General features: G+C 37.5%; 1 protein-coding gene across 4 annotated transcripts in view; it reads left to right on the forward strand.

Annotated features, from left to right (window-relative positions):
* The first annotated feature begins 4,394 nt into the window (after positions 1-4,394).
* The window catches only part of LOC138762747 (interleukin-12 receptor subunit beta-2-like), a 107,351-nt gene continuing 98,329 nt past the window's right edge, over positions 4,395-13,416 (forward strand). For all 4 annotated transcript variants that reach the window (XM_069936321.1, XM_069936322.1, XM_069936325.1 and 1 more), the window contains exons 1-2: positions 4,395-4,531; positions 10,426-10,506. In XM_069936321.1, coding sequence (XP_069792422.1) covers positions 10,446-10,506 — 61 coding nt within the window. In that variant the 5' untranslated portion in view covers positions 4,395-4,531; positions 10,426-10,445. The remainder of the gene's footprint in view (positions 4,532-10,425; positions 10,507-13,416) is intronic.

Genomic DNA, 13,416 nt, shown 5'->3' on the forward strand with positions numbered 1-13,416 from the left:
TTTCCCCCTTAAATCGGAGTTTCCACCCTGCCACTTTCCTCACCACCTTCCTTTCTTTCCAGAGCTCTCCGTGTATATTATAATGATTTTTCTTTTAGCAGCAGAAACAAGATGGCTCAGTACAACAAAATATGGCTCAGTACAACAAAATAGAAGAAAAAAAGATGCATCTTTCAGTTAGTCCCGTTCCAAAATGTTCTTTTCAATATTCTTATCTGACAGCTCAAATCTCTTCACAACTTTTGTAAAAACTTTTCCACTTCTTCTTTATTCTTTAAAGTTCATCAATTACCTTCTGGGACATCAACCCTCAGCGTCACTGGGTAAATCATTGAATATTTCAAGTTTTTGGATCTCAGTTGTCTCTTAACCTCATCAAATCCTTTTCTTTGAATAACCAAGGCAAGGCTAAAGTCCTGAAAAAACATTAATTTTGCATTGTCCACCACTAATTGGCCATTGCTAGTTTTTGAATATTTGTATGCTGCTCCCTAGATTGCATCCATCTCCCGATAACTTAAATGTCTTACCAGGACTGGTTGTGGTCACTCTTCACAAAGTTTCCATTTTGTTCAGGATGTTGGCTATATCTGGGTTCAGCCAGTCCAAAAGCCCCTCCTATGCCACTCCTCGTTGGGTTTTCATTCGATGTTCTTGGCTGCATTGTTGCTTCTTCAGTTTTTGCTTTTGGTTGCCTTGGTTGTTTAGTACTAGTTTTATCCATTTCATCAATTCTGATTTTTGGGCTTTCAAACCATCTTTTTAATACGTTTTATGGAGAGTTATTTCAAAACACATCTGCTCAGATCCTCTGCATGGCTATTGGCCCTGTAAAAATTGTTAATTATATCAAAAGTCAACCTCTGCAGTCCCATTTGTTTAAAACTCTCTGTGAAGAAATGGGAAGCCAACACACAGCCTTACTACCGCATACATAAGTGAGATGGTTATCCTGAGGAAAAGTGTTGGTAAGGCTATTTGAACTTTACCAAGAACTTCAAGAGTATTTTGCAACTGGTTAATGTGTCTTGCATATCTTGCTTATATATTCACCAAACTGAATGAAATTAATGTGACCCTACAAGGAAAAAAATGTGACCATTTTTAACGTGTTGGACAAAATTTCATCACTTCCTAGAAAAACTGACTTTTGATTTCTGGTAAAAGGAAGAAAATTTGATTGTTTATCCATGATGCAAGACTTTGTTTGGAGATTGAAGTGAGTGTTGATGAAAATTTTCTTGATGAAATGGTACAACTCTTAGCTACTTTATATTCTATACTTGATGCGTATTTTCCCGACATTTCTAGTTTGAACAAGAGATGGGTACGTACTAAATCCTTTTGCTGTCAAGTCCCAACCTGTCAATTTATCAGCGCAAGAATATGAAAATCTAATCAATATGACATCTAACTTTCATTTGCAGCAAAGAATTAAAGATTTTCCACTAAGTTCTAGATTAGCCTGAATGAAGACTATTCATCCTTGGCAAAATCTGCTGTGTGTTGCCTGTTACGATTTTCCACAACTTACATGTGCAAGGCTGGACTTACATGTGCAAGGCTGGACTTACATGTGCAAGGCTGACATGTGCAAGGCTGGACTTACATGTGCAAAGCTGACATGTGCAAGGCTGGACATACATGTGCAAGGCTGGACTTTGTATCAAGCAGCATTGAAAACAAAATACAGAAACTGACTTGATGCCGCTCCTGACATAAGGATACAGCTATCTAATATTTTGCCCAACATTAAGAGGATCTGTGAGGACAAGAAACAATTCCATTCATCCCATTAAATATAAATGAGAGGCAACAAATGATTTTAATGTGGAGAATGATGAGTTTATTTACTTTCTTACTATACTTGTGTATATACCAGGTCTTTTAAACTGTAATTGATGATTGGGGCTCCACAATTTCCAAGGGCTCCCCAAAAGGGTTCCATGAGCTAAAGATTTTGGGAAACCCTGGTCTAAGGGAATATATAAGTTGTACAAGGATGCTGTGTACTCTGAGTGGATATCAGTACAAAGCACAAGTTATATTGTTAACTCTTTCTTTGTACTCTTCTCTCCCGCTATCATAATAAAATAAAGTTTGTTGTACTCACTTTGGTCCTGTTGTTCTATTACAGCGTGGGTTGACTTCAACAATGGCCCCATCATCAATTTTTGTGGGACATATGGGCTTCTAATCACAAAATCAATTCTTCAACTGGATGGCATTAACATCGACCTCTAGTTTCTGCTAGCCCACATCCCTTTCTCTCCCTCTTCCCCATCCCTCTTTCCTCTAGCTCTCCACCCCCTTCCATCTCCATTCACAAAACCATCTCCAATTTTCCTGGTTTGCTGGTGTGTCCTCCCTCCCTTATCCACCTATTGTCTCTTCCCTGTGGGACTGTGCTCCTGAACTCCTCCCCTTGCCCCCCACACCATTTTATTCAAGCATCTGCCTACATTTTGCTCATACTTTGATGAAGGGCTCAAGCCCAAAACATTGATTATGTATCTTTATCTTTGCTATGTAAAGTACACTTTTTGACCTGCTGAGTTTCTCTAGCATTGTGTTTTTACTTTACTATCAGCCTCTGTCTCCTATTGCCAAGTGAAGTTTGAATCCAGTTTCCCAACTTTCCTTGGATCCCATTTGACATTTGACCTATTTCCCATGAGGGTACTTATTAACGACTTTATTGAAGTCCATGTAAGTCACATCTACTTTCCTTCCCTGTTCTGATACACTTCTTTACCTTTTCTGTGCCACTTTCCCCAACCAACTTAGTTTAAACCTTATCCACCAGCACTGCAAGGAGGTTGACCCCATTCTGGCCAAGGTGCAATACTGAACTTGTTCAAGTCCCATCGTTCCCCAGAAATGGTATCAATGATTCAGTAACATTCTCCTGTACCATTCCTTCAGAAGCAATCCATTGTCCTCATACATTGCATGTCACTGATCACAAGTAGGTGATGTACCTATTGAATATTGATGGTCCTGTCAATGTGAAGAGTATTCCATCACACTCCTTATATTATCTTATGGATGATGGAAAGGCTTTGGCTGTCAGGAGGTTCAAGGTTCCCTTTTTGTCAATGTACACAAAATACATAATACTAATTTTTGTTTGTTTCCCTAAAAAGACATACAAAGATGTGCCACTAGTTCAGCACCTCTCAAAGAGAAAGAAAAGCAAACAAGAATCTCTTCAGAGACATTCTGTCTCTGTAGATCCCACCACCTGCTTTAATTTTACCACCTCTTGTGCTTCTGTAGCCTCTGGAGCTGCACAGCATCCTGTCTGATCTAGTGGTGAATCTGAGCTCCAGACATTCAAGACACCTTCCTTGGCCCTTGGTTCCAAATCCCCAATATGAAACTGTTAGCAACCAAGGCCCCCCTTTGGAGCCCTGCTCGCCTTTGGTACCCTTACAAATTTTGATTCCAATATGTGGTTCTTACAAGCCAGTCTCTAGCAGACCACAGCCTGGAGTTAAACCCCGTCGCTGGTCTGTTGCTATGGTCTCCTACCCTGTAGGGTCCTCTCCTAGGCTCTTTCTCCTTGGGATTGTTTTGCTTTAGTTCCCTGCTCCAGTCCACTGGTCTCCTAGACTCTACAACCTTCAAAGTCTGGTCAGCTAAGTATGAGAGCTGAAATCTTGGGCACAGACCTCCCTCCGTGTATTCTCCAATGTTTTTTTTAAAAATCCTGCCGACCCCATTCTACAAGGTTCATTTCCTTTGCATATTTTTGTGACCTTGATGTCTATTAGAATTAAAGCTTTTTTTTAAAAATAAGTAGTTTTCAGAGCAAAGTGGGTCAAATTGTCTTGAATGGAAAGATATCATCTATACGTGTAAATCATTTAACTATATAGAGTCCATTGGTTTAAATTAAAATATTTTCTTTATTAATGTCTTTTTAAAATTCTAGTTCCTTTACTAACATAAAATATAGATTTTTGTATTGCACATATAATGCATTTGAACAGGAAATAGATAAAAAGTTAAAAAGCTTTTCATTTTTGTGTTACAGCATGTTTTTTTTTTCACTTATTCACTTAGATTCCAAAAAAAACCTTCCTTCTCCTCAAAATGAAGTACTGTCATATATCTGTTAAGTTGCTCAATTTCATTTGAACAGTGAAAAAAATCTTTTTGAAGTCTCAGGATTATATGCATAAATCAAAGTTTCAGTCATTCTGATTTTGCTTTACAAAAAAAAACAAGGAAAATATGGCACATGTTGGAAACGTTATCAACAAGAGCAAGACGACATAATTCAGTGACCTGACGGGGTTTTTCCAATGAGTCATGTGATCCAGTCCGTACTCAAATGGAAAGTATTGTACTGAACTGAAATTAGTGTCAGCACAGGTTCACATTCAGCAGTTTTACCAGAATCTGTGTGAAAATAAAAGTTTTGTGTTGAGAAGAGAAGCACATCCAAAGACTACTGCAAAATACACAGATCAGGAAGGTCTACATTGCAATTAGTGGAAAGAAAAGCACATTAATGGGAAATAAGGTAAAGTCAAATGAATATTGTTTAGTTAATTCTTTGAGTAATCAAGTGCAAACACCAAATAATCATTTTTGTAAACTAAAAGCATATGTAACTTTTAAATAGTTTTGTTCTTGAGAGTTCTGGTAAATGAGGATATATGTTAAATAAATGTTTCATTCTGTAATAAATTAAAGATGAACTATTTCTGTTGGAAGAGGATTACTTTATGGCATAAATTTAAGAACATTGACAAAGAGAAAGGTTAAGGGTAATTTTTTTGTAATATTGAGGTTTTTGGGACATATGTTTTTATATAATAATTTTTGAAATGTGAAAATCACAGGGAAGCCCTAAATGTATTGCCCATCATTAACACCATACCATAACCAGTAGTGGAAGCAGAAAGCATAACTTTTAAAACAGAAGTGAATTTTTTTATCCAACAATTACATTATTCATGAAATTTGCAAATGTATTATTCTGGACATTCACATGTTGCCATTCACAGTGCCAGACATATTGTTTAATTATTTAACAAGATTATTTGGTATAAGACGATGACAAAATCTATTTTGAAATATGTTCTATGAGTGTTAAATCCAAGAGATTTTTACACTGGCTGCAGCCACCCAGTGTGCAGTGGTGGGATGTGCTTATATTGTAGCCTTTTCCCATGGAAACCAAGTGGTGACTGTCCCAAGCATCAATGTGTCTGTAAGTATTATACATACATGGTAGAGTTTGCCAATTGGCAACATTTTGTTGTGGACAGCTTGCACCGGAACATCAGCATTTGTCATTCCAAAAAGTACATTAAAAAGGTGAGGGAATACCACAGCCATGGAATTTAGAATTGAAACTGAAAATGTTGGAAATACTCAGGCCATGTGTATGGAGTGATAGGGGTTGGTGTGAAGAGAACCACTGCAGATTCTTTGTTAGAAGTGTCTCACTGAAGAGGTCTCACTTGATAGTTCCCTCAATAAGCTTTGAAAGACGTGGTGGTCCAAATTCAATAAAATCGGTAGATGGAGTGAGGTGGCAGTGAATTTTTCAAATGTCATCCTGGGATAAGTGCAGATGAATCAATCACTTTTCCCTTTTTGCCAAATTGTGCCCAGCACAGTACAGCAGAACGATATGTATTTTATGAACCATTCTTACAATGACAAGCCTCAGCTTCAGCACAATATTTACCTGGCACCAGCTGAAACATCTGAGATGGACTGAAAATTTGGTTTAAATGCTGTTGAATGCCTAATGGTCGACCAGTATTTTGTACAGAGCCCTTGAACCTGCAGTCTAAAGAGTCCTTTGTCCTCTTTGTCCAAGTTCAGATAATAATGATAAATTCATTACCATACAGAAAATGGAAAGTTGTATAAAGACTACCGTTCGAGCCATCTCAAAAGTGAGTTATGATTTATTCAGAATGTTTTATTTTAAAAGGAGCCAATAATAGTACGTATTAGAGTAATGCAAGGTTTATTGGATGAGTATGAATATCATCTCCAATATTCTAGTATCACAAATATGGGAGCAGGTTTCAGCTTCATAAGATAGCATGGAAAACATGATCTGGCAAATTGTTGTCTCAGAAATGCTAATCATCCATGCTGCAGGGATTATTAATGGTGCCCATTTGGCTTTCCAGCCTACAAATTCTGGCTTGTTCCCTGTAATAATTCAAGATTCAAGATTATTTTATTGTTGTGTAATAAAAAAGAAAATGCAATTTCACATGAAATAAGGCAAACCAAGATTTTCCATTTGCATTGTCTGGCATTCCTTACAGTATGAGGAAGAGAAGCAAAAGAGAGTCCCTTCAGATTCACTGAGTGCCCATGGATTTGCCTTGTTTTCCACCTCACCAACTGCAGCATCGAATCAATGCTATTCTGTGTGAGATATTTTATTACTCACAGACATTGAGTAAGAAATCAGCTTGCTGACTGCATCCAATGTTATTAGGTTGTGGTCTGTTTTGTCAGGTTGCTTTCCCAAACCCTATATAAAAAAAAGCATTATAATGCTGTGTTGGATCAGGAATCTTCAGCAGCTATTGTATTCTGTTCCTGTGTTTCAGCATTGGATTGTTTTAAAAAAGAAATGGGGTTGAAATATGCTTTATATTATAAAAAATATTTCTTGGATATAATTTGTGTTTCAACATGGTACAGATAATGTAATTTATCTATTCCTGTTATTTCACGTCTATGAACTTACTTCATACATTAAGATTTATTTTTCTGTTATTCATCTCCATATTTATCTGCCCCTGCTCCTGTACTTTCTTCAGTTGTGTAGTTTGATCCATTGCTAGATAAACATCCTCTGGTGATAACGTAAAAGTTTGGAATTTCATTCACTTATTTCATGGATTATCATCTTATCTGATCATGAATGATAAGATTCTACTTAATAAAGTGGGTGTTTACATGGGCTCAGTAAGTTCTAACTAATAGATAACTGCACTGCTAGCATAATGTGGTTGCCAACAAATGAATTAGTTATTGATTTTATCAACTTAAGAAACTTGCAAGGTTTATGGTCTGCCGTAATGATTTATGAATGCTAACAACAAGATATCTTTCAAAACAAGATATTCTAAGAATTTCTCTAGTGGAGAATGAATCAAAATGAAAACAATTTTTCTTGCACTTTGAAAGGCAAAAGCAAAGTTTACAGGAACAGATTTGATTACCTAAATGGCTCTTTTCACATTCTAAGAACAATATAGGAGAAAACTATTATCTGAGGAAGTCTGATTGTGAAAGTAGGGATAAACATTTGCATTTGAATTGTTTAATATATTCCAAAAGATGTTAGAAAAACTGCCTGCTAGCCCAACCATTCTTCTATCCCTGTAATATTGCCCACCACTTTTCTTGCACAGCCCCTATGGTGCTGAGCTACAATCATGTTTTCAACATCTCAGATTATTCTATACAAACTCTCAATGGCTAAAAGCTCCATCCAAACCCAACAGTTGTTTAACTGAAGAACAAATATAAATACCCCAAATTCCATTACAGATTGAAGTAAATATTTTGACACTATTCAATAGCACATTTTTGTTTGGTAATGTTTGTAAATTACATTGTAAAACCCATAGTTTTTGTAACATGAGGATAAATGCAGTTTTTAATGCAAATTTTACCTGGTGTGATGGGCCCAGAAGACCCCAAAACCCAGCAGCAATGGAAATTCACCAAGACAAATGGATGCTTAAACAAAAGTTTCTTTTAATTTTATTATAAATAAAAACAGGATCAAACTTTAACTGATTACTATTAACTTAACTGCCTTCGAATTTTAAGTGCACATGTATGTAATATTTGTATAAGTTCAGAAAAGTTCTTTGATTCACAGTCCAATCTCACTTCTCATTCCTCTAAGTTCCCTGGTATCAGGCAATTCCTATACTGCACACAGAATTTAATGCTTGAAAGATAAATGGTTACTGCTTAGAAAGATTTTTGTCAGTTTTCAGAGAGAGATTTGCTGTTATTGGACACAAACTGATTCCTTCTGATCAGCCACATCAGTATCTTGCAAAGAAACTTGCCCCATCAGGTTTTTCAGGTCACTATAGTGTTCCTTTTCTGTTTCCCTTATCTCATTATACAGCCAGCCATTTCCTCTTGTATGGACCACAAGTGCTTTGACTAGGCTGAACTAAGATCTCACAACCCATCTTCAAAATGGGGTTTTTCCACAAGCTTGCCAGCTGCTGCTGAAATGTAGAACTGAATTCTCTCTCTCTCTTTCTCAGAGAAAACCACATGACCCTTTTAGAATAGCAAACTGTACTCAGACAGACTGCATCACCGGACCTAATCTTCTGAGTCCGTTCATCTGTTGCTTTCCAAAACAATAATCAGTTACTCCACAGCATGTCCAATTGTCACCTACTTGTGAAGTCTCTATAGGCATTCTTCAAAGTTTTTGCAAATGCACTAAGAGTCTGGACTGTCTGGCTTGAGCCAAGCTCTTGCATTTTAAATGAGATCTGTTTTGAATTGTTTGCATCTGTTTGTGACCTACCTAAAATAAAAAAATTATTTATCTCCCAAAAACATATCTATAAATAATATAAAATAACAACATAATCTATCACACTGGTAGACATCCATTCTGGCAACCTGCCCATCCTGAACACTTCCCTAATCTAATAACAATGAAGACTTTTTTCTCCTCCATGAAAAATGGTTGGCCTAACATCTTGTATTCCATTGGAAAAGATCATGTATAATTTGAGAGTTAAAAACTATATTCTTGGCAAGGTTTGGAGCCCATATTTGGATTATTTTAATTGGAAAATTTGAAGATTTTGATCAGGATGTAGTCGGGTTTCCTTATTCCAAGATGTATTAATTCTTGTTTTGGTTTTTACCTCTTTTTTTCCTTACTTTTTTAGGGTTAATTGGGGTACATAGGGTGGAGGGGGGTGAATTATTGTAGAGGTTAGGGTGGATAGAAGGGTTATTTTCTTTTTTTGTTTTTTTTTAAATATTGTTAAATTTGTATTATTATATTACTGGTGTAATCATGGTTGTTTATTTTTTAAATAAAATATTCAAAAAAGAATGGTTGGGCTAGCAGGTAGTTACATTTCTAACATCTTTTCGAATATATTAAACTATTCAAAAACAAATGGCTATCTCTTCTTTCATAATCACACTTCTACAAATAATAGTTTTCTCCTAAAACAAAGAACAATAAAAACACGAGGAACAGATACCTATGACAAAGACACCACAATATTATGCCCCTTCCCATTTTGCCTCTCAGTAGGACTCAATCCTTGTTGCTCTCGATAGGCTAGTTTCTCTGGTGACTCCACCTTTCAGACGTGGTCTCATTTGTCTTCACTAATCTTCACCAAGAGAATATAATTATTGAGCTGTACTTCATTTAACTGCCATTTACGTATACAGCAATTTGTAGGAAACTTAAAGAACTCCTACCTGAGACTAAAAGGTCAGCTGATTCTCCTCCCATTTCATTTCAACTTCTATTTTAGTTTGTATTTTTCCAATCTTATTAAAATGTCTGCTTAAATCCCCTTGTGTTTTTCCTTGTACAGATGCTAGTTGGCTGCATTACACTTCCTATATGCTTTAATTCATTTCAGATTTATGGTATCTACAATTAGGCATTTTTATTTTGGAACAATATGATGATACATTGTAATGTAATGATACATTTTTCAAAGAAGTCCCCTGACTTGCAATGTTGACTGTCCACTTCTCACCCTGACTGCTGAGTTTCTCCAACTTTTCCTTCTTTGCTGAAAGTTTCAGCATCTGCAAGTGCTTGTATTTCAATGCCATATTTTTGTTATTGATTTTTAAAAAAATATTTACAGCATGGTAGAAGCCGATTCTGGCCATTTAAATCCATGCTGCCCAATTTTACCCAATTTAACCAACAACCCAGTACATTTTGGAGGATGGGAGGAAACTGGAGCACCTGGGGAAAACGCACAGATACAGGGAGTACAAACTCCTTACAGACAGTGCCATATTCATAGCTGGATCGCTAGTGCTGTAATAGTATCCTGCTGCATTAACTGTGCAGCCCATCCTCCTCCTACCTACTATCAAACAATAGCAGCCAGATAATAATACTCTGCTTGTAACAAACACAACCCTAGCCACACAGCTTGTTATATAATTGGCATAATTTTGACACTATTCATGATCATTTGTGCATTCGAAGAATTCTTCTACTAACTGGAAAGAGGAATAATGAAACATCTGAAGCATGTTCAAAATCAGCTTGAAAACCCAAAACAATGAATCTTTCTTAATTAAATAGCTGCTTCTAGCTTTTAAAAATCTCTAACTTCATAGTTTATATATCTCTTTTTTTGTTGTCACTAAGTTTGTGTAAAAAATTCTCTTTTACAGGAAAAGTTAATGACTTCACCATGGGTCTATCAAGTCTAATAAAGACAGTCACTGCAATGATGCTATGCATCAAATCAAATTGTGAGTCTTCTGTTTTTAACTTTGCATTCATCATTTAAATGTTAATAAATATTGAAGATATAAAGGACCTACTTTGATCCCAGGCTTCCTCAATGCATTTCATAGATTTCAAAGTATAGATAACATTTAATACAGGATGTTAAGTAGCCAGATTTATGCACAATAAAATAAATAACTAGTTAATCTATCCTGTGGATATTGTTCATAGGATAAAATTGACCAGGATTTCTCCCATCTTCCTCATTAATTTGTGCCAGAGGATCTTTTACATTTTTTGGTGCATCAATTTAACAATTCAGAAGAAGGATAGCATCATTGACCTACTTGTGCATCCTGGCTCTGTCTGCCACAATAGTGTGGATCTTCCAGTGGACCCCTATTACAGTTCCCCATCCCATTCCCTTTCTGACATGTCTGTCCATGGTCTCATGTACTGCCAGACTGAGATCACCCACAAATTGGAAAAACACCTCATCTTCTGCCTGGGCATCCTCCAGCTGGATGGCATTAACATTAATCTCTGGCTTCTGAAAAACCCCACCCCCTCCTCTTCTTCCCCCGTCACCTTTCCCCCAGCTTTGCACCTCTCTCTCTCTCTCTCTCTCTCTCTCTCTCTCTCTCTCTCTCTCTCTCTCTCTCTCTCTCTCTCCCCCTCCCCCTCCCCCCCGCACCTCTTTCTCTCTCTCTTCCCTTTTCCCTCTGTCTCCTTTAACAGAGCCTAAATCAATTCTCACCTTTCATCATATCTAATTTACACATTTTGGCTGTTGGTCTGGACTCCACCCCCTGCCACTCTTCGGTCTTTATTCAGATGTCTTCCTGATTTTTGCTTATACCTTGAAAAAGGATTCAGGGCACAAACGTTGGTACAATAGCTGTACCTCCCGTGGACGCTGCCTGAGTTCCTCCAGCATTTCTGAGTGCTTTTACTACAATCACAGAGTCTGTAGACTTTTGTGTTTCACAGTGGAGCTTTTTCCTCATAGTTTCTGGGAACACTCGAGGTTATTTTTTCAAATCACTGGGATGAAGCTCAAAACCATAAGCCTCAGACTCTAGAACAACCATTGGAATACCTGTACTATCTATCTATCTATCAAGATAGCAATAGCTCATGGGAGTGTTCATGATTAAAAGGCTCCCGCTGGACAGCAGAAAACTGCAGCTCAAGCAATACTGAGGCAAACAACATGAATGGGTGCTATCCTCTTCAAGATTAAAAATCCTTGGAAAACTTTGCAGCATTCCATCTTTTGATGTATGAGATCTCCCCATGCTTTATCTACATCCACATTCAGTACATCGAATGTGAAAATTAGGGCAAACATACCTCTAGCAGAGAGCAAATCTGTATACAGCTGTGGGAAGATTACAGAATTCTGAAGGAGGTGCAGATATATCCAGTGCAATGAAATCTACTCAGGACAATTTATGATTCTGATGTCATTGATAGGGTAAGGATTTGATCACCTTTGAGACTTGATCACAGATGCTAAGAGAGTGCTGTATGTATCCATGCATTTTAGATGTATGTTTAATGAAATGGATGTAAATAGTTTTCACATTTATGTTTAAGTGGATTAATGAAACTATTCATCAATCCAATGATAGACAGCTGGTCTGGAAGGTTAGATCACAAGGGATCCAGGGTAAGTTGGCCACTTGGATACAAAATTGACTTGATGGTAGCAGTTTATGCATAGCAGAGGAGGGTTACCTTTCAAATTGGAGACATTTGACCAGTAGTGTGATGTGTGCTGGATCCCTTGTTATTTTTGTTTCTATTAACAACTTGAATGAGAGTACCGATGGCATCGTTTGTAAGTTTGTGGAATGGACCCAAAATTGGTGATACAGTGGATAGTGAAGAAAGTTGTCTAAGATTACAACAGGATTAAGATCACCTGGAAAGGTGGGACAAGAAACAGAAGATAGAGTTTAATTCAGACAAATGTGAAGTGTTACATTTGTTACCGTATTTATGGGTGTAATAGGCAATACAGTGTAAAAGTCAACTCCCCTATTTTTTGCCCAAAAATCTGGTATTTTCCATATATCGTGTGTAAAAGTCGACCCCCCCCCCCCTGCTATTTTTGGCCCCATCCTCCCACCCATCGGAATTTTGGATACCTTGACCGCCAACTCTCACCTAGGCTCCAGCTTCCCGCCCATCAGAGCTCCCGATTTTGTCTGGGCTCTTGCATGCCCGCCCATCAGAGCAGCCGACACCTCATACTTGCACTAAGCACCCAGTCCTGGCTACCTACCCACCCATCAAAACATCGACACCTCGAATGGCGCAGGGAGTTACAACGGTCAAAAGTAGTATCCATGTAATAGTTGACCCCATAAATTCAACATTAAAAAATGGACTAAAAGACTCAACTTTTACATGAGTAAGTTAAAATATGGCAGGACTTAACACAGTAAATGTCAGGGGATTGGAGAATGATGCAGAACAAAGATACCTAGTGGTAAAGGTAAATTGTTCTCTTAAAGTGATAAAATAGGTAGACAGAGTGGTGAAGAAGGTATTTGGCAGGCTTGCATTCATCAGTGCAAGAGATGAGATATCACGTTATAGCTGGTGGGATCACGCTTGGAGTGTTGTGTACAATTCTGGGTGCCAAACTCTAGGAAGGGTGTCATTAAGCTGGAAAGAGTACAAAAACAAGTTCAAGAGGATGTGGTGAAACAAGAATGTCTGCAGATACTATCACGTAGTTCATACACAAAGGTGCTGGAGAAGCTCAACAGTTCCCGTAGAGGCAAAGATATATAACCAGCATTTCTGCCTTGAGCCCTTCCTCGAGGTGTGAACTAAAAGCATGCAGGTTCCTGAATAAAAAGATGAGGGAGGAAAGAAGAAGGCCAACAGCCAAGAGGCCAGAGGCAGACATGGATAGGAGG

The sequence above is a fragment of the Narcine bancroftii genome, chromosome 5, assembly GCF_036971445.1.
Source record: "Narcine bancroftii isolate sNarBan1 chromosome 5, sNarBan1.hap1, whole genome shotgun sequence".
In the NCBI taxonomy this organism is placed as follows: domain Eukaryota; kingdom Metazoa; phylum Chordata; class Chondrichthyes; order Torpediniformes; family Narcinidae; genus Narcine; species Narcine bancroftii.